Genomic DNA, 25783 nt, shown 5'->3' with positions numbered 1-25783 from the left:
ACCACTTCAGCCATGGTCATGGTCGGGGTCAGATTTCCAGTGTTGTTAAAGGAGTTAAACTACAATCGAACCAGCGTTGGTGCCAGATCATGGGCAAATGTCTTACAAAAATCAGCTGAGAACCCGTCCTCCCTAGGAGCCTTCCCCGAGGAGAGCCCTCGGATGGCCTTAAGAACCTCATTCAGGTGGATATCTGCGTCTAAGTTAGTCTACTCCAGGGGGGTAGAGACATCACCGGAGCATCCTGCACAAAGGACTCTGCTGCCTCTGGATTCAGGCCTTCAGCCGCATATCAGACAGCGTAAAAGGACGCAAAAGTGTCTGCGATATCAGAGTCAGATTGTAGAGTCTCACCTCGGGGGTTTTCGATACCTGCGATACGGCATGCATTTGTTTGGGCGCAGACCAAATTTGCCAGTAGCTTTCCGTCTTTGTTGCCCCCCTCATAATAGCTCTGTTTGGTCCGCAGTAGAGAGTATTCCGCACGGTCATGGTGCAAGGCTTTCAACTGCTGTCTTGCAGCATTAAGCTGCCTCCTGACTTGGAACGCTCCCGTAAGACGGTGTACCCCTTCTAGATCTTTAACTTGCGATTCGAGGTGCTCCTGTTTTATTCTCCTGTCCCTATTCACGCCTGCAGCAATTGCTAAAAAAACGCCCTTGGATGATGACGTTAAGTGCGTCCCACAACAGGGAGACCGAGAACATGCCATCGTCGTCTAGGTACGACTGTATTGTTGCCCATATTTCTTTAATATTAGCCTCATATGTGATCAGTTTGTGATTGAGCCGCCACGATTTCTGTCTGAGGAGTCCGCCCAGAAGGTGCAACTCTAGGAAGATCGGTAAATGGTCTGAGAGCGCCGCAGTCGCTATCGTGATCTCTTGTGACCCGTTGGGAGGTTAAAAACAAGTCTATGCGTGCACAGGTTTGAGGGGCCGCTGAGAAAAATGTATATTCTCCAGCATTGGCATAGCAATGTCTCCACGCATCTGTAAGCCCAACATCTCCCAATATTTGCAACATGGATTCTGAGAGTGCCCTTGGAATGTCCCAGTTGTATAGATCTATCTAGCTGCGCATCTGGTACTATATTAAAGTCTCCCCGTAGGACGAGATCCTCATCCAGTGATTCTAGTTCTTCACTCAGTGTGTCTTTAACAAATACTTTTGATGTTCATTCGGACCATAAACAGATGCGATTGTGTGTGTGTGTGTGTGTGATTCCCCACCGCTACTCTCAGAGCCAGTACCCTGCGAGGCACCTCTGTATGTATGCCCAAGACTGAACCCGAAAAGTGTGTAGCAAAAAGGACTGCCACTCCCGCCTTCGTCCCCACTGCAGAGGAGAAATACTGCCTGTCAAACCATCTGGAACGGAGGCGCTTCCAGTCCACCCTTACTAAGTGGGTCTCTTGTAAGAGACATATATCACATTTGGACTCTTTCAGCAGGCCCAGTAGCGCACGTCTTTTAACAGGAGAGTTAAAGCTCCTGACAGCTCAAGATATTTACTTTAAGTACCGTCATGAGGCCTCAATGGTGAATCTACGCTGGTTACCTTCACGAGTGACTACTAATATCTCCCACCCCCACAACAACCCCCCAGCCCCCTCTCCCTCCAACCACTGATTGCTGCCTCCAACTTACCCTCGTCTATGTCCTCGCTTTATCTGACTGAAGGCTCATCTCTGTTAATACGGGGAATAAATCAAAGATTCTGAAAGAAAAAAGAAAAAGAGGGAAAATGCATAATAAAACAGTGCAGAGAATCAAAAGAAACCAGGAGAACACCCTCCATTGGGCATTACACACACACACACAAACGTGTATGGGTCCACGTGTCCGATGGTCGGTCGTCATGGCAGGAAAGGGGAGCACCCAGCCTCAGGCAGATTTCTATTAATCTCGGGAAATTTCGTTAAGTTCCAGGCCCAGGGCCTGTGTTATCTGCGGGGCGTCCTGGATAAGTCGCTCTTGGGTCCCTCGGAGTCCCCTCTGTCCTGCAGTTGTCGTAGCAAACCTTCTCTTTCTTTCTGCCATTTGAGTTCCATGGGTTTTGTGTGCTTCCCTCTTCCAGTTCTCCGACGTCGTCTCGGTCTCGACTGCCTCTGGGATGCTGTAGGCCTCTCGTTGACGTGCTCGCACTGATCCTCGTCTAGACTCGGGCCTCCTGCAGGGACCTTATTGTTCACAATTCTTTATCCCACACAAAAGACAGACTGAAGGAGTGTCTCCAGCGATAGCAGACTCCTTTCTCCCTTAAGAGACTTGTGGCCAGCCTCAGGGCTCTACGGCACTGGAGGGTCAGGGGCGAGAATTCCTGATATATTCCGACCTGGAGGCGCTCGAAGCCGGTGGTTGTCTTGTCCCTGGTAGTGTTCCTAATGAGCTCCTTCTGTCTGTTCGAGTGAAGGCAGGTAAGAATATCCTGTTGCTGACCAGAGCCGGACGCCAGCCTTCCCGCTCTGTGAGTGCGGTTTAAAATAATATCACCATGCCAGAGCTTCGGGGCGGTGTGGCGAAAAAAAGCACACCACCCAGTCCTCCAGCTTCCCCCCCCCCCCATCTGCCTGCAGTGGCACACCTTTAATGCAGATGTTGGACCGCCGAGAGCGGTTTTCCATGTCCTCCAAAGGTAGGTGTAGTTCTTCATTGCGATCCTTGTGTTCCAGTAGTTTCCGGGCCTGTTCCGTAAGTTACTCATCTATGCGAACACCCGCTTGTTCGAGGGAGTCCACCCGGTCCCCAATTTTTTGGACGTCTATCTTAAGTGGTTTTATGTCCGAGACAACGTCCTGTCGGAGGACTGCAAAATCCTACCTCAGCGTGCCATGAAGCCCCACGTTATCGTTTCAGTCATCTGGTCGCTCATCTGATCCATCCCTTTCTCTGGAGGCTGCAACAGAGGCTGCTCGAGCCGGTGTAATTCTGCTTTTTTGGAGCCCAGCTTCTGCAGGAGTTCTTGGATCGTGGACTCCTTTTTCACCCTGTGGGTGGACATCACAGGGGGCTGTTTATGTAGAGTTACGAGACAACGAGGCCGGGAGCAGGACTTGTTCCATTCACAAGGCTGAAGCCGCAAGTTGACCTTCCCCCTTAGTCCCACGTCAAACCGGCTGGGTCCTCTGGTGGCCTCCACCACCAGACGCCGTGCACGGTCTCCGCTTCGGGCTCTCCATATGTGTCCTCCAATGCCGTACTCCGTGCTTACGGATCTTGCACGTCTATCTGCCATCAACTGGGCTGGGAAGCCGCTCCTCGCCTCCAGCACCCCTTCGCCGCCGAGGACAGGGCCTCTGACCACCGGCGTGATCACTGCACCGAGCGGTTCTTCTGTATACAGGACGCACCGCAGGGCTCCACTCCGGCAGCCTACCATGCTGTTGTCTTGCTCCTAGGGGGCTTCATGGACGCCAGTGATATACCCTGCTTCGTCCGTTTGGATGGCTGTGTCTGGGCGCCCAGTCAGTGATGCGTGGGGTCCCAGGATGTGCAAATTATCTGCTTTAATCGGCCACGGCGAGCGGAGCTCCTGAAATTAGCTGCTACTCCGCCACCATTTTGGCCACGCCCATACATTAATAATTTAGAAGGCTTGCAGCATGTAGTTCACCCCAAACAAGCTTGCCTGACAGTTACAATGAACAATCTAAGAATCCCCTCGATATATTACAGAAAAACAAATAGTAGTTGTTGTTGCCAACTAGTGAGCTGACAGACTAAGGTTTAGGTCTACCAATCTAGACATGTTCAGCTAGAGGCTGAATACACTTAGTTGATCTGCAGGGCAAATGCTACCTGCACTTAAGAATGAGTCAGGTCCTAAGGGAGAGACGCTAGAATATTGTGCACAAGTCTAAATTCACCCTGCCCTATCAATACAGCAAGAACAAAGGGGTTTTAACGTTTTTGGGGCAAATGGTTTCACAGTGAGGGCAAAAGCATTGGTGACCGGTGGTACCATGTCCAAGTTTCCCTTATTCACCAGCAACATTTCATGCGGTCTCCTATTAATTTTTATTATTATTGTGGGATGGGGATGATATTGACAGTTTGCAGACGTCAAAGATAAAGAGTTTTCTCCAAATTCCACTGCCAAGAGTGTTTACTCCAGGAAACCCAAATTCACTCAAACACCTTTCTGGCATCTAGCAGAGGCTGCACTGCACTCTTTCCCATGCACTTAATTACAGGGGAAATTATTTTAGTGTTGATTTCTTTTTTTTACCACTTGTATTATTTTTCAGTTCAATACACTGCTCTCAAACAGACACAGTATCAATAGAAAGCATTTAAGTGCTGATGACCGTACAATAATGACAACATTTGGTACATGAGCAGCCGTAACAATATTAAAGGACATATCAAAACATGGAGCGGTATCCAACATCCACTCAAGTCGACAAACGCTATTTCCTAGGATGGTGGAGTCCCTACATTGTCTATTATAATTATGTTTTATCAGATAGGCAGGTGCTCCGGCATACAGGCTGTTTGCGTAATCCAGATGAGATGTTAGGAGGGCGTGGATGATGGTTCGTCGAGCATCCACAGGAAGAAAAGGAAGAATTTTCCGGATCATGCGGAGTTTACTAAAACAAGCCGATGTGACCTTATTTATTTAAGCCTTACAGGATAGCTCATTGTCAAATATGAATTCCAGGTTCCTGGCTGAAGTCACCAGAGCAGGAGGGGGATTCAATTCAGGGGGCCACCACAGTAGGGAAGCGTGGGGAGCGTGAGCAATTTGTTAGTTTACCCTCCCCACCTTCTAACAGCACGAGGGACACTGATATCCCCCAAGGGGAGAGAGCAGACTCAGTCCCAGGGGAGCTTCATGGGAACCCAGTGCAAGGAATAACAGAGGCAACTAGAAGGGAAGTATTCTGCTGTGCTGTTGTAGATGTGTGAAAGGTGTCCCATCTAGGCCACCAGGCAATCCTTGAAAGTCTGGAGGTCGTGTAGTAGTCCATCCCATGAGGCAGCTATAGGGACTGCACAACCCCCGGATCTCCTCATGCCTCAGTGCCATTGCTTCAGCCCTGCCCCGCTTGAGGATCACCGCACACCAGTGCTCGATGTTCGGGAGGGTGTGCACCTTCCTGTACATTGCTATGGATTATCCGGATACAAGTAGGGCCAAGTCGAGGAAACGTTTGGCTACTGTGTGTGCTTTCTTCCGTTTGAATGTACCTGGAAACACCCCTTCCATGGTGAGAAACCCCTCTCGACTGGTCACCTCTGCTAGTGCCTCGGTCACTCTTTGCTAGAGGGCTGCAGCCGCTGGGCAGTTCCAAAACATATGCGCCATATCGGCATTTGGTGCATGGCATCGGGGGCAGAGCGGAAAAAACCCAAACATTTTATGCAAGCTTGCAGGAGTGAGGTGTGCCCTATGGAGAATACTGTGCTGTATATACTGGAATTTCGCATTCAGAGATACCTTCCTCAGATAGTGTAGGACCCTATCACACTTTTTATTTGTAAAATCTCGGCCTATGTCCCCCTCCTAGCTTCAACGCGTTGCCTACAGGGGGTCCAGTGTGGTGTGTATTAGGGCCCACACAAACCACGTATTAAGCCTGTGCCCGCTGCCCTTGCCTATTGGGTTGAATGAAATGAGTCAGAAACGGTCATTCAGGCCATAGAACCTTTGATTAATTTCAGGGTAACACATATAGCTGCTTTTATCAATGAAGGGGAATTTTCTGCCGAATATGTGACATGATTGAATGAGCTAGCTTGATTAATAGCTTAAAGGCAAGGGAGGAGATTCTTAATAACGGCAAACAAGCCCTTCAGACATGGAGTCTAGCTTCTGAGAGTTTACAACCTTCACCATTACTTTTTTAACTGGGACATTGAAAGATTCCATTTGTTAGACATTTTACCCTTTATCGTGTATGGGAGGTCTGAGTCTTTCCGCCTATATAACTCTTGGCAGAATGTTTTAACCAACTCAAGCTACTTGCTGTTAGAGCAGTTATGCCTACCTTCTTTATCTACAATCATATGCACTCCAAGTGTGGGAGAGCGCATTCTGTGTCTTTAGCAGAAGAGTAAAAAATAAAACAGTCTGCAATGTGTAGCAGAAGACTGAAACTCAGCCCCCCCATGTCATTTTTCCAAACGGTTTAAGTTTAGCACATTTGTGCTGTGCTTTTCACTTATTCTCCATTAGCTATTCTCTCCTTTGAGAAATGTATCGGCAGCAATAAGGTGTTTAGTTACTATTGCTTTGAGGTCATCCCATAGGTGTTTTGTCTTCATCCTCATTTTCTCAGTGGTGCTTTATGCATTTTGCTATGTCAACCTTAAATAAAAAGGGGTGGCAAAACTTACCCAGCCTTGCGTTGCGAGGCGTTATGGCCAGGAAAATAAAAGGAGCAATTGTACTCTCCTGAATGCCATTCATCCCGTAGTCACACCAAGCTCAAACTTTCTTTGCTTTTTCCATTCTACCTGTCATTCAGTCTCTGAGCCCATCCCTTACCAAGTAAAGGCACCTCCTTTAACATTCACCCTCAGTGAAATGGAACAGCCACTACAGTGTTACCATCAAAAAAACGTGTGTTGTTTAAAGAGTGTATTTTGAGGGGAGTTTTAAGCTTAGTCAAATTATGTACTATATACTTTGGTGACTGTGATCTAGAGTGAGGGAGTCTCCTAAAGAATCCCCTTGCCCACACATCTTTCAAAAGTTTCAACATTGCTAATGTTGGAGTGTTTGGCTTAGTATTTTCCCTAATTCTGCTCCACAGGTGGAAAAATGAAAGGAAAAAAAGGAGGAATGTCACTCCCTAAGGGGAAGGGATAGAGATAAAATTCGATGATTGAGTGAGGATTATTGAAGAATAAATTGGAACTAAAGGTTAATTCGCACCAAATGATACAAATTAATACCCATTTAAACAGAGATGAAAAAATCTAAACCATACACAAACTCTTATATTTAAATGCATTTCTCTCCAATGTAAATTTTCACAGAATCAAAGCTCTATAGTCAATGCTTTAAAGGTGTTGAAAATGAAAAGGAAAAAGGGGTGATGGGTCTGTTCGATATGAGTTATTATATTTTCATAGCTTGTGGTCTTAACACGTAATTCCTTCCCACACAATGGTTGCAACATGATGAAAGCATTGCAGTTCCCATTTTATATGCCAATTTTAATGGTCCCTTTTAAATAAAAAGTTTGAGTAAGCAATGCTTGTACAGCGCCATACATATATTTTGGGCACACTTTTTTCTACAGAGGGATATATAGTTTTCTGCAATTGAAAGATACAGCTTCTGGGGAATCCCCAAGTGTTTCCGCAGCTAATATATGCCTGTAATTTATTTCAGCCAATATACTGTAATAACCGCAGTAATGCAACACCAGGCTCAATTTTCTTGGATGGGGAAATATCCACCAATCACACTTCTCTCCATCCCAATTGATAGAATCAGGCATACTCTACTGAAACAATTTGGAACTTGTGTCAAATGTAACCAATGTTGCTTATGGCTTTACTGTAATATATATATATATATATATTTTTTTTCACTTAAAAAACCATAGGTTTCACACGTTATAGTTAGGTGGATATTTCACTCGTAAAAAACCAATGAAATTCCCCCGTTATAGTTAGTTCAGATAACGATAACTATAACTCGCGCGACCGCCACTCTATCACAAGGATGATGTCATCAGTGAGGTCATGAGTGATGCCACTGACCATGTCATGAGTGATGTAATATGTGACGTCATGAGTGATGTAATATGTGACGTCATGAGCAGTGGATTGTGGGCGCGCGAGTTATAGTTATCTGAACTAACTGTAACGGGGGAATTTCATTGGTTTTTTACGAGTGAAATATCCACCTAACTATAACATGTGTGAAACCTATGGTTTTTTTAAGTGAATTTGCAAGGTTTTTTAAATGCTACTTCCTAACTATAACGTGAGTGAAACCTATGGTTTTTTCAGTGAATTTTTAAGTTTTTTTAAATGCTAATTTATGTATTATTTTTTTTTAGATATTTATTTTACAATAAACTACGTATTAAAAATGTTTTTTTGGGGTTTTTCACCATGCGCACATGGTGCGCGCAGCCCCGCGATTTAAAATTATTATTTTTTTTTAAATGTTCTGCCTTCGGGGTCCTTCAGGGACCCCCTGACAAAGGCTAGGGGGTCAGGAACTCTCTACCCTGCCCCCTTTTCACGTTCGCCACCTTCCTTTTTCACTCTCGCACTGAAAACAAACAAAATGGCGGCCGACACTTCCTGATTTCGACCGATTCGAACGTTGACTAACATGTAACCACCAATCAGAATTACGCTCGCGCACGTTAGGGTGGTCGCACGGTGCACGCTTATAGATATTTATATGCTTTTAAATGCTATTTTCTCAGGAACTACTGAACAGATTGACACCAGACCTGCAAAAGGCACTTCCCTGACCTGAGGACTACCTCTCTGCCAAATTTCAAGTAATTCTGTTCAGCCGTTCAGGCTGTACCTTCGACTAAAGGTCCTATGGAAAAATGCATGGGGAAAACGCGTTTTGGGACCCCCCTTTTTTCTCGGCCCCCACTTGAATTACCCCGAGACTTTCAGGGTAGGAGCTGAACGGAGCGCCCCAATAGTTTTGAAAATTTCGCGAGGATTCGTCAACCGGCGCCAAAGTTATTCAAAATAGAATTTTCAGATTTCCTATGGAAACTCGGTCCTAACTATAATTATTTACCTGCGACCGCCAGTAGAATATACTCGGATGAAGGTCCCAGCACAGGGGTCACATCTAGCACAGTGGCCATCAGACATACTTTGGGAGAGGAGCTCAATTTTTTAACTATGGACAGGCGAGCAACCCTCCGCCCCAGAAATCCTCAAAACCAAACAATTGCAGTAAACGGCGGAGAGAGAGGCGCCAACGTCGCCTCAAAACCATCAAACAGGGGCAGAGGAGGACGGAGATGGAAACGCTAGACCCACAGGATAACACAATTATCAATTTGACGGACATTGTGTTATCAAATACTGAGCAACAACTGTTAAAATTGGGTCTATCATTCTGTCCGGAGTCCAACTTCTCATACAAACAGTCTCGCATAGATATCTACAAGTTCATTCGAAAAATTAAACTCAAAAAATTCTTCCAATTGAACAAATCTATGAATACGGCTACCTCATCTGACTTGTTGTTGGATTCACTACAAGTTCGGGACTCTGATACACTTCAAATTATGCAATCCTTGGCTAAGGAAAGTTCGGACTTTACTATATCTGGTACTGTACCTGAACAACTGGAAGGAATCAACACAGGATTGGCGGCTGCCAGTCCATTTCGTCCTCCTTCGAGTTTTTATCCGATTATGCCCAAGGACTCTGTTGATGTGTTCAGTGACATGGTAATCAGTGACCTCAAAAGTCTTAATCTGTCCACTTATTCCAAATGTAGACAAATAAATGCAAAATTGAGAAATTATTGGGCGCTGATCAAGAAAATTCGTGGGAATGGTCAAATTGTGGTGATGGGTGCTGATAAGGGCGGTAACATAGTTCTTTGGCCCAAAAATGATTACTTACAAGAGGCACAACGCCATCTGTCCGACACTAATTGTTAAAGCAAAGTAGGTCGAGATCATTTGGGTGAAATTAAGAAATCTGTGTCCTCCCTATTAGCACAATGGAAAAGAATGGGACTCTTGTCAAAAAATGAATATCTGTTCCTTAAAAATGATTTTCCAACTACAGCTACCCTTTATTTCATCCCTAAGGTCCACAAGGGTATTCACCCGGTACCAGGCAGACCTATCATCTCTGCTCGGAATAACCTTTTGGAAGCTATGTCAAAATATGTGGATTACTTTCTCCAACCTCATATGATCGCTTTGCCGTCCTTCATCAAGGATACTGGGGATTTTTTAACCAAAATCAAGGCAATTGGTTGGCAACCCACTTTTGTTCTAATCACACTTGACATAGCCTCCCTTTACACCAGTATTTTACATTCTCAAGGGTTAAATGCTGTCAAACATTTTTTAGATTCCCGTTCCATTAATTTCAAGGACCATAACACCATGCTCCTTCAGATGATTGAACTTTGTCTCAATAACAATCTATTTTTGTTCAATAAAGCACTATACAAACAATTGAGGGGTGTGGCTATGGGGGCATGTTTTTCTCCAACCTATGCCTGCCTTTTGGTTGGTTGGTGGGAGGAACATGTCCTCAGGGCCGACCACAAAGACATATGGGATGCACACATCCGGTATTCTGGCAGATATATAGACGATATTTTTATCGTCTGGGAAGGTTCCACAGAGGGGGCCTCCTCATTTGTGGCATCTATCAATAACAACACAATGAATTTACAATTTACGGCTACTATCAGCACTGAGAGGGTGGAGTTCCTTGATGTGGAAGTGTTCATTATGGACCAACACATTGAAACTAAACTTCATAGAAAAGCCACTGCTGGCAATTCTATCTTACATGCCAGCAGTGCACACCCACCACACCTCATACGTAGCATACCCTACGGGGAATATCTCCGTCTACGTCGCATATGTAGCCGTCAATGTGACTTAGAACAATGCCAACAGGAGGCTACCAATCGGTTCCTTGCCCGTGGGTACAAACCGGACAATCTTAAAAAAGCCCTTGACAAAGCCAATCTTTGCTCTCGGGAAATCTGCCTAACTACCAGACAGCCTCAAACCATGAATCTTAGTTTGGAGGTGGACACAGAGGTCATTCAACCTATCAGACTTATTACCACGTTTTGTAAACAACACAAAAGCCTGCGACATAGATTTGGGGCGCCTCCTCCTGGACCTCCCGGGTGGCCTGCTGGTGGTTGGGGGGGACTTTAATTCGGTAGTTTCTGGGTCTACGGATCGCCATCCCCCTAGGGACCTCCCCCGGGCACAGGCCTGGCTGTCCGGCCTTCTAGATACTCTGGGCCTGGTGGATTGCTGGCGACTAAAGCATCCCGCACAGCGGCAATACACCTTCCACTCGGGTGCCCATGGTAGCCTCTCGCGGCTTGATTACATCCTTGTCCCGGCTGCCTATGCTGGGAGGGTGGGAGAGGTGTGCCACCTGGCGCGGGGCATTTCAGATCACTCCCCAGTCCTGTTACATCTCGATGTCTTCCCTAGGGGGGAGGGCAGGGTGGCTCCAATCAATGCTTGGTACTTGCGTGACCCCACTATTCGTGCCGACTTGATCAAATCCTTACAGCGATACTTTGATGAGAATGTGGGGTCTGTCCCTTCGGCCATCTCCCTGTGGGAGGCTTTTAAGGTAGTTCTCAGAGGGGAGGCCCTCTCCTCTATCTCCCATGCCCGGAGGCGCGAGCGGGAGGAGGTAACCCGGGTGGAGGCCGAAATTGCGGAGCTGGAGGGTGACCTGGGGAGCGGGGTAACAGACGCCAAGTTGCATGTTCTGCACCTCAAGCAGGCGGCCTATAGGGCCCTCGTCACGGAGGCGGCCAGGGGCCTCAGTAGAGAGCAACAGGGGCGACTGTATGATGTGGGTGATAAGGCTGGTAAATTGATTGCGTGGTTGGACAAGAGGGAGAGAGCGAGTCGTGTGGTTCCTTTGATTGAGGGGATGGATGGTGTGCCTGTCACCGAGCCGGAAGCCATTGTCTCCTGCTTCGTGGATTACTTTCGCGAGGTGTACTCCCCGGTTTCTCCCTGCTCGGAGGACGATTCCCATGCCCTGCTTCAGGACATCGCGCTGCCCTCCCTTACGGTGGAGGACAGGGATTTGTTGGACGCTCCTCCCACCTCGGACGAAATTGCCCTGGCTATTCGCTCGGTCGCATCCGGAAAGGCCATGGGCCCCAATGGTATCCCCATCGAGCTTTACAAGCTGCGACCGGATGTACTGGCGCCCCACCTGCGCGCCATGTTCCTGGCGGCCCACTCGCAGGGTTCCCTCCCGCCGGACCAGCGTCTGGCCACAATCGTGGTGATCCACAAGGAGGGGAGACCCCGTGAGCGGGTTACATCCTATAGGCCAATCTCGCTCTTGAACGCGGAACCCAAAATCCTCGCCAAGGTACTGGCCAACCGGCTGGTTGGCGTGGTGGGCGATTTGGTCCACCAAGACCAATCTGGCTTTATACCCCATCGCAACACGGCTCTTAATCTGCGACGCTTGCATGGGGTGCTCGCGCGTGTCCCGTTTGTGCGGGAGCCGGCCATCTTGGCGTCCTTGGACGCCACCATGGCGTTTGACACGCTTGAATGGCCATACATCTGGGCGATGCTGGCGAAATTTGGATTTGGACCGGGATTCATCAGCTGGGTCAAATTGTTGTATTCGGGCCCATTGGTGCAGGTGGTGGTGAATGGGCGAGTCTCGGCCCCCTTTGCGCTGGGGCGGGGCACGCGTCAGGGTTGCCCCTTGTCACCGCTCCTGTTTGCATTGGCCTTGGAGTCCTTGGCGGAGTGGCTGCGGTGGCACCCCTCCATCCGTGGTCTCCGCTGGACCCCCGAGCATGAGGACCGCGTGTCCCTCTACGCCGATGATATCCTTTTGTATCTCGCCTCCCCGCGTAACTCGCCGATTGTCCTGGTTGATGTTTTGCGCTCCTTCGGTCGTAACTCAGGCCTTGTCATCAACTGGGCGAAATCCTGCGTGTATGTGCTCTCCGGGGAGGCTCCGGCCCTACCACGGGACTGCCCGATCCAGATTGCCTCCCAGGGGTTCCGGTACCTGGGTATATATATTACTCTAGACCCGGAGGCCCGCTACGAGCGGAACTTGCTACCCCCCCTCCAGCGCTTGCGGGAGGACGTTGCGCGCTGGCGGCGTCTTCCGCTTTCGCCGCTTGGCCGAGCGGCCTTGTTTAAGATGATGTCCTTGCCGCGCTTTCTGTATGCGCTTCAGAACACTATGGACTTGGTTCCGGCGCGCTACTTCCGTGAGGTGGAGAGCCTGCAGCGGCGCCTGTTCTGGGACGGGAGGCCGCGTATTGCTTTGGCTAAATTGACGCTCCCGTGGTACGATGGGGGGGTTGCCCTCCCGGACATTAAACGGTATTACTGGGCCTCCCAGCTAGCTGCGATTAATCATGGCCTTTACGGGCCCGCCCTGAACCCGGCATTTGAAATGGACAAGATGCTCCTGCCCGGTGGCGACTACAATCGAGCGCTCTACTCTGGCGCGCCCGACTCCCGTCTGACGGGACCGACGCGTGTCATGGTGCGTGTCTGGCACGCGGCTAATGCAGCGATGGGGTGGAAGGACCGTTTGACCCGGGCGACACCGCTATATGCGTCTGAGAGGTTGGGCTCCCTGTGAACATCGAAGGGCTTCGAGAAGTGGGACACGATCGGAATCAGCACAGTGGGAGACCTCTGGACAAGGGGTGGATTCAAAACTTTTGAGACGCTGCGGACGGAATTTCAGCTGCAAGGCAGTGAGTACTTTCGGTACTTACAAGTCCGCCACGCGCTGGGCTCCGTCTTCCCCGATGTCGCGTCCATTCCGGAGTCTTCCCCCCTGGAGGACAGAGTGCTGGATGGCCATGTCCCAGACAGCACGATCTCCCTTATATATAAAAAACTGATCAACGACAGATCGTGCCTGCTGACTAGTCTCCGCGAGGCCTGGGTTGCCGACGGGCTGGAACTGGACGACGAGGACTGGATTTCCGCGGTGGCCTCTCCGAAGGAGGTGGCCATCCCGGCTCGCCTTCGCTTCGTCCAGCTTAAGATCCTCCACCGGGTCTACGTGACGGGGCCAAGGCTTCTACGTATGGGCTTTGTTGGTGACGGATTGTGTAAGCGTGGCTGTGGTGCCTTGGCAACTTTTATGCATATTCTGTGGGAATGCCCACAGGTGGAGCGATTCTGGCGTGGTGTGCATGAGGTCCTGCGTGTGGTAACGCGTGTTGCGCTGTCGCCTGAAGCGAGGAGATGCTTGCTGAATGTGTGGGAACCAAATGACTATTCGGTCCCGCAGACGCGGTGGGTGACTCTGGGATACATGATAGCTAAGCGTGACATTGCTCAATTGTGGGGATCCCAGAGGCCCCCGGCGGTGTCGGCCTGGAAAGAACACATGGATTGGTGTATGTTTCGTGAAAAGGTGGTGTATGTTGCGAGGGGTAAGCCTGGGGCGTGGGTGAAAATCTGGGGCCCCTGGAATGCCTATCGCGGGGGTATTTGTGAGCCGCCACTGCTACAGGCCGCCTCGCCAGCTCCGTCCCCTTAGCCGACCCCCTCCCCCAGCCGCGGGCATGTGGTTCCCCTGTCCCTGATCTATTCCCATTCCCCTCTTCAGAGTTTGGCTGCTGGTTGGGATCCCCCACTTAAGGAGCACGTGCCGTCACTTTGGATGGCGGGTTGCCTTGCGGGTGTGGTTTTTTTGTGTTGTTCTGTTTTTGAAAAAAAGGAAACCGTATTGTGGGCTTGGAGTTATGGGGCCTGCGCTATTGATATCTCCTGATTTACCGATCTGCACCGCCAAGAGACTCTTACTGTAGGTATGTCATATGCTTCTGCCACTCTAGCGGCCGGCCGGATGGTTGTAGGCCCATACTTGTAACCCCCTTTTTTAACATGTAATAAACGGTTTCAAAAAAAAAAAAAAAAAAAGCCTGCGACATTATTTACAAACACTGGCCTATTGTTTTAACAGATATGACTCTGAAGTTTTTACTGCCCAATCTACCCAACATCTCTTTCAGGAGAGCACCCTCAATGAGGGATGCGTTGGTCAAATCTAATCCTGAAGTCACGGAAAAGATCACGTGGCTAACACGTTTTGGCTTTTTCAAATGTGCCTCATGCCGTGCGTGCAAATTCGGAATTAATGTTTCCGAATATTGCACTGCATTTAGCAATGTTCCGGTACAAATTAAACAACATTTCACGTGCCGCACTGACTTTGCGGTTTACGTGTTAGAGTGTACCTGTCATTTGAGATATGTGGGGAGCACTAAACTACCGGTTTTCAACCGCATCTTACAACATCTTCGTGCGATTGTCAACTCGGACCCCACATATCCCGTTGCCCGCCATTTTAAAGCTATTCATGCCAACAAGGTCAGTGACTTAACATATTATGTGATTGGGGCGGTACCACCTTCAATTCGGGGGGTAACAGAGAAAAACAACTACGCCAGTTAGAATCCTCCTTCATCCTATTATTGGATACCAAGATGCCAAATGGGATGAACACGAGTGAGGATTTGCATAACTTTCTGTAAAAATATGTTTCATTGTGGTCTTTATTTTTTACTCTGAATGTAGTTATTCTAACAGCACTTACAACTTTAAACTAGCGGTGTTTTTGTTACTGGCAGTTTTACAGTTTGAGTATTCACTCCAATGCCTCTTGCTCTAGTCTCTTTTTTTCACTTCCCTTTTTGTATTTATTATTTTTTTCATCCCTATTCATGCTTTTTAACTTTTAATTTTTCTTTTATCTTCTTTCATTGCTCCTTTTTTGTTGGTCTTATCTTTACAATCAATGATCATGAGTGTGTTATGTTTAGATTCTAGAAATGAATTATTGTTGTTGTTTCTTTCTGAAACATGCAAGCCGTGGTTATGATTTGTAAATCAGCATTTCAGCACTTAGGGGCACTTGCCCTGTATTCTATTTGCTATGAACTGCTTTGTTGCATTTTATGTATCAATTTGATTCATTAACCCGGTTACTTATGTTTCTGATTGATTTTCGGCACTCCTTTAAGAAAACACTCTAAGTTGTAGTATTTCAGTTATGTCTATCAACACTGAGCATCAGGATTGGGTGAATCTGATTTTAAATTGGATGGTCCGGCACCAGCGCGTCAGGTGATCAAGATCGCGGAGGCGATCGAAACGCGTCTGAGGCGGACACTTGTCTGACAAATGAATTAAACGTCAGAATTGAAATCTTGGAATCGTTTGCTGTCTTTACTTTTTGGACGTCAGCATTGTGCATGGTGGAGAGGTCCTTACCTGCCTTCAGCTCCCTTTGTTTCATTGGGGAGTTCAGGACTTTGTCTTTGTATGTATATATATATATATATATATATATATATATATATATATATATATATATATATATATATATATATATATATATATATATATCCAACAAAGCACCTCCATTTTGCCGGGGCCTCCGGTCCACCGACTGAATGACAGGCGTGACTTTATTTCGTCTTTTGAGAGCGGAGGTAAGAATACCCATAAGTCCTTACGCGTTTCAGCCGTTAGGCCTTGGTCACAGGTGAGTGTCATCACAATTATAATCCCAGTGGTCACTTGGCTCGTATTCCAACTGCAAACCCCAGAATGCAATGTTATTTTCTTTCGCATCAAGACAAAGGCATAATTGCGGTTTTGCGATGTTCGCGTTTATTGCAATGTCTCAGAAAATTGCTTTCTAGTTAGTCTCTGCACAGTGCGGGTTTCTCAATTATTCTTTGCATAGTGCGGTTTCCTTCGCTTTCTTAAAATTACTGCTTGTCATGCGGTGTCGTCAGATAAGGACAAACCATCTCTTCTCCCTTTCTCGAACAGTAAGCTTGCCAAATAGCAGCGGAAATCCATTGTTGCTGGCGCTTACCACGAGCGGACCATGCCCCCTCATTTGACATCCAACAAAGCACCTCCATTTTGCCGGGGCCTCCGGTCCTGCAGGGCGAGCTCTGGAACCAGGAATGGAGATCCTGGTAACGGTACTTCCACCACAAACAAAAAAGAGCTTAACACCGACTGAATGACAGGCGTGACTTTATTTCGTCTTTTGAGAGCGGAGGTAAGAACACCCATAAGTCCTTACGCGTTTCAGCCGTTAGGCCTTGGTCACAGGTGAGTGTCATCACAATTATAATCCCAGTGGTCACTTGGCTCGTATTCCAACTGCAAACCCCAGAATGCAATGTTATTTTCTTTCGCATCAAGACAAAGGCATAATTGCGGTTTTGCGATGTTCGCGTTTATTGCAATGTCTCAGAAAATTCCTTTTTCACTCTCGCACTGAAAACAAACAAAAATGGCGGCCGACACTTCCTGATTTCGACCGATTCGAACGTTGACTAACATGTAACCACCAATCAGAATTACGCTCGCGCACGTTAGGGTGCTCGCACGGTGCGCGCTTATAGATATTTATATGCTTTTAAATGCTATTTTCTCAGGAACTACTGAACAGATTGACACCAGACCTGCAAAAGGCACTTACCTGACCTGAGGACTACCTCTCTGCCAAATTTCAAGTAATTCTGTTCAGCCGTTCAGGCTGTACCTTCGACTAAAGGTCCTATGGAAAAATGCATGGGGAAAACGCGTTTTGGGACCCTCCTTTTTTCTCGGCCCCCACTTGAATTACCCCGAGACTTTCAGGGTAGGAGCTGAACGGAGCGCCCCAATAGTTTTGAAAATTTCGCGAGGATTCGTCAACCGGCGCCAAAGTTATTCAAAATAGAATTTTCAGATTTCCTATGGAAACTCGGTCCTAACTATAACTATCTACCTGCGACCGCCAGTAGAATATATATCAATAAGATAATACATAACACATGCATTTTGTTAGGTAATAATCTACCAAGCAGGTTTCTTCAGCTTAATGCAATTCAAACTTATACATATTTACAAGATCAGCTGTACTTTTAAAATGTTCTACACTGACCTGGAAACGTGATCTTAGCATCTGACCTTTGTTGCAGCAATAGTTTATGTTCAGAGTTAAACAGGAAAACACTGAAGGCCCGGTGCAATAAACCTGAAAAACAACATAGATTTTCATAAAGTTATTTCCATGTTTTAAGACATTAGTGTAGGCATGTAAATGTTTGGTTGATTTTCACTTTAAATAAGGTGACAGACATCATTGGAAAGCAAGAATCTAGAGATAATTCAAATCATGTCCCAGATTCCCATCTCTAGTCTTCCACTGCTGGGAGGTGTACCTAGTAGAAAGAAGCTAAATTCTTCAATTATATTATTTACAGTCCATGCTTATTATCTATAGATAAAGACTTGGCTAAATGATGAGCTCTCACACAACATGGTTGTAGCAACAAAAGGTCAAAGATCTGGAAAATGCCATTTATTCATTGGGACACAAATTATAGTCTTTCTTCTGCTTTAAGCTGTTTTATTAAGTATTTAGTTGGCTCCAAAGTGCAGCAGGTGCCTTAAAAACAGAACAGGTTTACTGTAGCAAGAATGTCTCAGTTGAAGACCACACACAGACCAGTTTTTTTTTTTTATAGATTTACATTATACATTTAAATTGATAGGCACCCCAGGGCAAAATGAAAATTTGCTTTAAAAAACAATATTTTGGAAATGTGATGAAGAAAAGATCTGAGCTCAACTATGCATTTTCTTTACATCTAGGACTAGGAATCAGTGCACCTCCTTAATGAAACAGAGAAGTCACCTACAAAGTTATGACCATCTGTAGGAGAAACTTCACTGTAAATTATTAATTAATGTGTTTGTTAACAACCTGTGGGGCAAGTACATGCCACATTAGGAGGTCACCATCGAGTTCCACCCTATGAGGGGTGCCCTGCTCCACAGGTGGATGCAAACAAGTGCCGTAACAATGGAGAACATATATACTTACCAAAGTACATCAGGCCTTGAAAAATCTGAAAAATGTGACCACACCTGCAGTTCTAGTGACTTGAAAAATCTATTTGCCTAACTTCTTCATTATCAAATATGAGAGCACCTTCAAATATGTAAGTTCAGTATGTCTGCTGCATAAAAAACCTTTATATGATTTAATACGTTTGCTCCATGTAGAATACAAATCTAGTCCACATATTGTGTATACATGACCCCTGGCTTGCCTTTTAGGTCACTAATAGCATTGTCATTCGGGCGGAGGCAGGAATATCTCAGTTCATATTTAAAAGCTCTCACTTTTAATAAATATATTACTAAAATAAGATGTGAAAGCACACTGTCATTTATAGACAGATGTTTTCTATTGACACGACCACAAACTTTTTCAATTGCTGCTAAAACTATATAGTATACAAACGATAACGTGAGGAAACCAGGTTTCGGCAAATATTTATCATTTGCACATCAACAAGAAAATTATGATTTTGTTAGATCCTATTAAAACTTTGCTGCCATCTTACTTCAGAATTACAAAAAAAAAAAAAGGAGTTTTCCTAACCGATAAAATATATTTTGAAATGTGTACAGTTCATTAACAATCGGTTTAAATGTTGTGTGCCCAGCACGGTTGTCAGGCAGATCACTTCACAAAATCCTCTAACTTTACAGTTAGAGAAAGAAAAGTAAACACCAATCACCTGAATAAAACAATCAGCAGTTTGTAAGAAGACATAAGCTGGCATTTGAACTCAGTCTTTGAAACACAGCAAATGTGTCAAAACAAAATCAAGGTTTTAAGACGTCTTTATTGCTCTTTCACTTTCTGAATGAACAGAACACATTCTTTGCCAGCCCAAGTTTTCTTGCTAAACCCGACTAGTAGGCCCAAAAATAGCTTGCCCTTATAGCAGTGCAAACCTAGCCAAAAGGCAATGCAGTACTGTACATATATATCTAAAAGACAAGCACACAGTTAACGAGTGAATGAAGAGGCATTTGGTTTGTGGATGTTTAATACACTGATGTGGTGTTCTTTAGAGAGGTGATTCTTCAATTCTTAATTAAATTGAAGCAGCTTTGGGGCGGTCCTGATGAGCTATGGGGATGTTGTCCTAGATTCTGGGTGCAGATGGAAAAGGTCAGCTGCCTTCTTTTTCCCTTATTTTACACTACTTCGTCTGCAGTATGATTTTGTCCTGGCTGCAGGTTTGTCAAAATCCACCATATGGTGAGCTGGACTGCAAGATATGTGGGGTGCTGGTTGTGATGGCTTTGTAAATGATGCAGCTGGTTTTGAAAATGGTGTGTGCAGGCAAGGGAAGCAAATACAGTTCCATCAGGATGGGTGTGATGTGATCATATTGCTTTAGGCCCTGAATGAGACATGTTGTGCAGTGTTGAAAGCCCTTGAGGGGTGCCAGTGTGGAATCTGGGGGACCATGGAGTGAGGCATTACCACCATCTAGATGCAAGAGTTTGAGGGGTTGAGCAGCAGGTCAGAATTTGCTTTCAGGTAGAAATTATTTCACTTTCTTTAGAAAAATGAGCTGGTAGCAGGCCACCTTAGTTTTTTGGCAATGTTTTCCTTGAGGGGGGAGGTTGATATCCAGGGTGAATCCAAATGACTTGGAATTTGGGGTAAACGTTGAGGTTGGAAGACACCATAGTTCATGTTACTGAGCTAGATTTGTGAGGTTTCTTGTTTGCTATTCTTGGCAAATAACAGGAAATCTGTCTTGGTGTGGTGGAGCTCCAAGTAGGAGCTGGACACAAAGGTCTGTATGAAGTGCATGTAGTATTTGAGGCACTGGATGTCCTGTGCATTATTGGAATACTGACGAATCTTGATGTTGTAATCAGCAAGTACAGCACCAACTGGCTCCATTTCGAAGTTGAAGACAGGACACAGTATGGAGGCTTGAAAGACCCAGAGGGTGATGGGGATCTTTTCGGACCTGGAGGTGCACATGTGAACAAAATGGCGTAAGTTGGAGAGAAAGGAGGAGAACCAGTGGAGGATATTGCTTGTGAATCCCATTTGAAACTCTAGGGTATGTAGGATTCTCTCTCACCTTAAAAAACTGACTTCTACGTCCATCAATTCAGCCAGGTTCCCAAGAAATGGAAACACACTATGGTGCTCCCAATATGCAACAAACACTCGCTAGACACCTCCATCCTGGATAATCTTAGACCCATTAGTCTCTTATGCTTTTCTGCGCTATAATTCTCGAAAAACATTTGAATCACTTGCTAACTGGTTTTGTTGAGTCCAAATACATTCGCCACCCCTCACAATCTGGGTTCAGGGCTAATCCCTCTACTGAGTCCACCCTACTCCATTCAGGGGCAACTCTCAGACAGAATGCGACAAAGGTCAGACCCCTGCCCTCATACTGATGGACCAAAGCGCAGCTTTCAACACCGTCTCCCATGGCCTCCTAATCCAGAGGCTACGGGAGTGCGGGGTCAGTGGCAAGGCGCTCAAATGGTTTAAATCCTTTCTTCAGGATCGTATCTTCCAGGTCGCCCAAAAGCCCTGTGCATGAGATCTATACTCTGCCACAGGGAGTCCCACAGGGCTCTATTCTGAGTCCCACTCTGTTCAACTTATATATTCGCCCCTTAGCAGAAATTATTTACAGGCTGAAGGTACACTTACTTAGTGTTGTATGCAGACGATGCTCAATTAATTGCCACACTCTCAGAATCCGAAGGTGCTCCAGCGAATCAATTAAAATTCAGCCTGTCAGAGGCCGCCACTTAGATGACAGAAAGCTGTGAAATTGAACGCTAATAAAACTGAAATCCTGAAGGTAGGTAGAGCTCCCTCAATCTGGACTTCGGCCTGGTGGCCAGACCCCCTTGGCCAGCTGCCGGAACCCAAACACAAAGTCAAAAATCTAGGAGTGTGGTTTGACTCCAAACTCACCTTTGAAAATTAGATCAGCAGCACTGCTGGTAAACGTTTTGGCATCTTGAAGGTCCTAAGGAAAATCCCGGATTTAATCCCATTGGAATCACGGAAACCAAAGTCCATTCTCTCATAACCTTTGAGCTAGACTATTGTAATGTCCTGAACCTGGGTGCTGCCAAGGGCAGTTTGAATACTCTTCAAAGAGTACAAAATATAGCAGCTCGACTAGTACTCAATCTTCTTAGAAGATCTTCTACCTCTGCAGCTCTAACCCAACTTCACTGGCTCCCAGTAGCAAAAAAGAATCAAGTTCAAAGCCATGTGCATTTGTCATAGAATTCTTCATCAGCAAGGTCCTAAATATCTTTGCTCTTTGATCCAACCTTATGTCCCTTTTCGTGCTCTCAGATCTTCCACAGCTAAACTAGCCAGAGTGCCCAATGCATACAAGGCCAGACTAGGGGCTCGCTCCTTCTCCTTTCTGGCTTTCAAAATATGGAACTCTTTCCCACACTGTGGAAATATGGATTTTTCTGGTCAGTTATGTCCCCTATCTTGGACCCCAACGGTTCTATGTGCATATTACAAGTACATGTATGTTTCCTCCAGTTCCAGTTATGAAGACGCAAACACATGTGCGTCCACCATCAACATGTCCTCTGTCAGATCCGCCATGAATGGGCCGGATATTCCATTCCTAAGTATGAAAAGCCACCGGCTTTATATGGTTCACCTATGCCATTTTACAGTCCAGGCAAGTAGGCCCTGATTCTGTCGTCAAACTCTTCTTGCCTTCTGCCTCTGAAAACTCCAGTCTGAGCCTGCATCTGTGACCATGAACTTTGTCTCATTCTCTGCGCGGCTCACGAAGCCTGACATCAGCCTATTCTCTGCCAAGAACTGTATTTCACCTTCGAGTTATCTGCTCCGTCCCCTCAGCCGATGCATTCCTGTCTAGTAGTTTAAATAAACATTCTTCCAGCTACCGAGCAATAGCTCGGCTTCTCTGTCCTCATGCAAGTAATTCATAGCCCTGTTACCATGGAATATTCCTACCCCCTCGCATTTAGTGTAGACACTTAGACGCTTGTACACGCACGCACAGTCAGTATAGAATAGATTCTGTCCGAGAGTCCTTCTTTTGTGGATAACATAGTTCTTTAAACATAGGATGTTAGATATGATTTGGGATTAGGTTGACTTGACCCCCCAGACTTTTCGTCTCCACATGTAGAGCTAAATGTCAAGTCCCCTTCACCCCCTAGTTGCACGTCAATCACACGTCATGCTGCTGCGCGCGCATCTATGCCAAGTATTATCTTATAGATCCACCTATATATGACATCATAACCAATTATGTTCCTTTTTACTCCTTATTACACCCATTTTCGGTTACGCATATGAATCGTCATTTTCCTTATCAATTGTTACGCCTACTGCATTCGCTTCATTGTAATGTATGTACTATAAAAGTCATTTCTTGTCAATCATGTATGTACTTCACTTCCTGAACCTTCGTGGTGACGGAACTTGGAGCAACCGATTATAATCGTTCATTGGAATAAAGCCCATTCCGAACCTCTGATACCACGGATTCTGCCTCTCATTTTACTGAGCTATTTTATTATGTTTCCGTATCAAATTAAGTCCCGGTAATGAATTTTATTTACCACAACACGATCTGAGAGCAGAACCCTCTGAGAAAATCTTCAGAAGCAAACTGAAAACCTGGTTATTCTGTTCCTCCTAAATCCTGTCACTCCTACTACTTTTCTCCGACAGCCTAAACGGCGATTTTTTTCCTGTTGGTCCTTGGTCTCAGGTCAGGAAAACACAGTTCGGTGTAAAAAGGCGCTTTATCAATCACTTATTATTATTATGAAGGTGGGTTGGTTAACCATGTTGAAGGAGAAAGAGAGGGTCAGCAATATCAAGAGGCAGGTGTCATCTCCATCTGTGTTCAGGAGGGCATAGCCTACACGATCTCTCCTGGGGAAGTGGTAACTTCAACTACAGTTGAGCAAATGCAGACTGTGCACTATTATCTCTGTGTCCTGCCCTGGAAATCAAACTTTTCTAAAACTCGTGAAACATCTCTGGAGACTCGGCTTGATAAAACACCAATATCTGAATGCACATTTCTTAAACAGGAGTTCCTACTAAATGCTGGAGGCCAGTGTGGCCTGCTTCTTACTAAAGCGAGCATCCATGCAATACATCACTGGTTAGCGTAGCCTGCACATTACTGTCTGCACTGTAGTATCTGTCAGCGCCATATTAACTGTAAGCATCCTGGTGTAGGGATGAGTGGAATTGGAAGGTAATATTGATACCTGTAATGGTTAAAGAACTTTACAGACTGGAGATCATATATTTTTTTATACTGGAGTCTGGGTTGATTTCTGGTATTAATAGGCTGTTTTTCAAGGTGAAGGAAGCAACGTGTATTGCTGGCATGCTGACAGTATTTGAGTATTTGCGTGCTGGAGGCTATATGGTTTACGTGCAAGGCTAAGTTGCTTTACATAAATTCTAAGGAAGTACAGGCGGAGCAGTGTCTGTCACATGCTGGGACTACATACTTTTCTTGCAATGCAATGGTGCTTTACAGGCTGCTTGTCTAGTATACTGAAAATGCAATGGTGCTTATTGTCAATGTAAATACTGACAGTGTGATTAGGCCTGGAAGAAATTTTAATTTAGCATTGTATGAAATTTCTCAAAATGCAACGTTACATGGAACTTTTTTTTTTTGTAAGCTCACACTTTGCATAAAAACGTTTTTTCAGATCCGAGAAGACTGACTCGACATTTTCTGCTCAAATCTGTCTCCTGCCAGAAACTTGCAAGATTTTTTTTTATACGCGAGACAAAGCCACAGGAGGTACTAGCAAAACACACTTTGCTATAGAAGCATAATATTGCAGAATTCTGTGAAATTTTCTTGAAATATGCGAGAAAAAAAGTGCTATTACACACATCCATATTTACAATGGTATTTAAAACTCCAGTTGTGCAGTGCCAAGACATAGCCCTCGAATACAATGAGTTGTGGCCTATTTAACCATTAGTGCTCACAAATGAGATGCTGGCACATTCAGCAGAACTTTTACATAACTGAGCAGCACATTTCGCAGGCTTGTGCATAAACCACCAGAGAACTGGAAGCATCCTAGTTGGAGCATATTATGAACCTAAAGATGACAACACTGCAAATGATTATTTTCGTCTTCTATGTCCTTTGTATTTCAGCCCCCAGGGGTTGCCTGGAATGAGTACAAATGATATACTGCAACTATATGGAGGAGGGAATAGTATGCGGGTGGAAGCTGGGCAGAGACTCCAGTCCACCAAGAAGGAAAGGCTAGGAATCACAGATCTGGTTTCATATGACAGACCAACCAATTACAATATATGTAGGAGTGGTGAAGGGATGGCACTGATAGACAGTGGTGCCCGATTGAACATGCACTGACTGGCTACTCCGTCTTGGAGCTCAAATGTATCAAACAAGAGAATAGGGTAATAGCGGAACAAAACACTTTGGGTCCAAGGACAACTTTACAAGTCTGAGATTCAGTGAAAAATAACATTTAACTGACAAGTTAATGTTCCCTTTCACCCTACTTTTTGGTAAACCCAACTTTCCTGCCTGACTGGGAAGGGAGGTATTTCAAACCTGTGACACAAGCAGATGCCTTAAGCTAGGTGACTTATTCAGAGAGTGCGCAATTAAAACCTGTGAACAAAAATGTAGATTTTGGCATAGCAATATCGCTACTTGCAAAAGACACTGGGCTATACACATCACAATTACACTAGGACCAACACAGGCACAGACTTGTTTTAGGAAACGATTACAGTTAAGTACAGACACCCAACAGTGACAATTTACCGCTTCTTCCAGGAGGCCAAGGCTTCGAAGAAGTGACACTTACAGACCAGACCATATGGGGCGGGGAAGAATTAGGGAGAATACGCTCTTATAATAGATGATATTTTCAAAAATGCCTTCAGGGGTCCAAGAAGTGGGGGTGGAGGGGGTGTTGTTGTCAGAAAATTCTCTACAGGTAACATTAAACCCTGACCAGATTACTTGTTCTAGATAGATAAGAACCGCACGCCTGCTGGGGAGGGGGGCAGGTGGAGGAAGTAAACTGCCTAGACCGACCACAGTTTATCAACATTTATGGCAATGAGTTACACTTCTAAAGCTACATTGTTGGTGAGGGGCCACTGGAAAAACATTGCCAGAACCATGTATCGTGCACGGATG

The 25783-nt window shown here is 45.7% G+C and overlaps 1 protein-coding gene across 1 annotated transcript in view; it reads right to left on the bottom strand.

Moving 5' to 3' along the window:
* The window catches only part of LOC146789636 (isopentenyl-diphosphate Delta-isomerase 1-like), a 109058-nt gene that overhangs the window by 60085 nt on the left and 23190 nt on the right, over nt 1-25783 (bottom strand). Inside the window, exon 3 of the mRNA XM_085631910.1 lies at nt 17641-17733. Coding sequence (XP_085488036.1) covers nt 17641-17733 — 93 coding nt within the window. The remainder of the gene's footprint in view (nt 1-17640; nt 17734-25783) is intronic.

The sequence above is a fragment of the Triturus cristatus genome, chromosome 10, assembly GCF_964204655.1.
Source record: "Triturus cristatus chromosome 10, aTriCri1.1, whole genome shotgun sequence".
NCBI lineage: Eukaryota > Metazoa > Chordata > Amphibia > Caudata > Salamandridae > Triturus > Triturus cristatus.
Note: the sequence above shows the minus strand (reverse complement) of the source record. Positions and strands in the feature narration are given on the sequence as shown.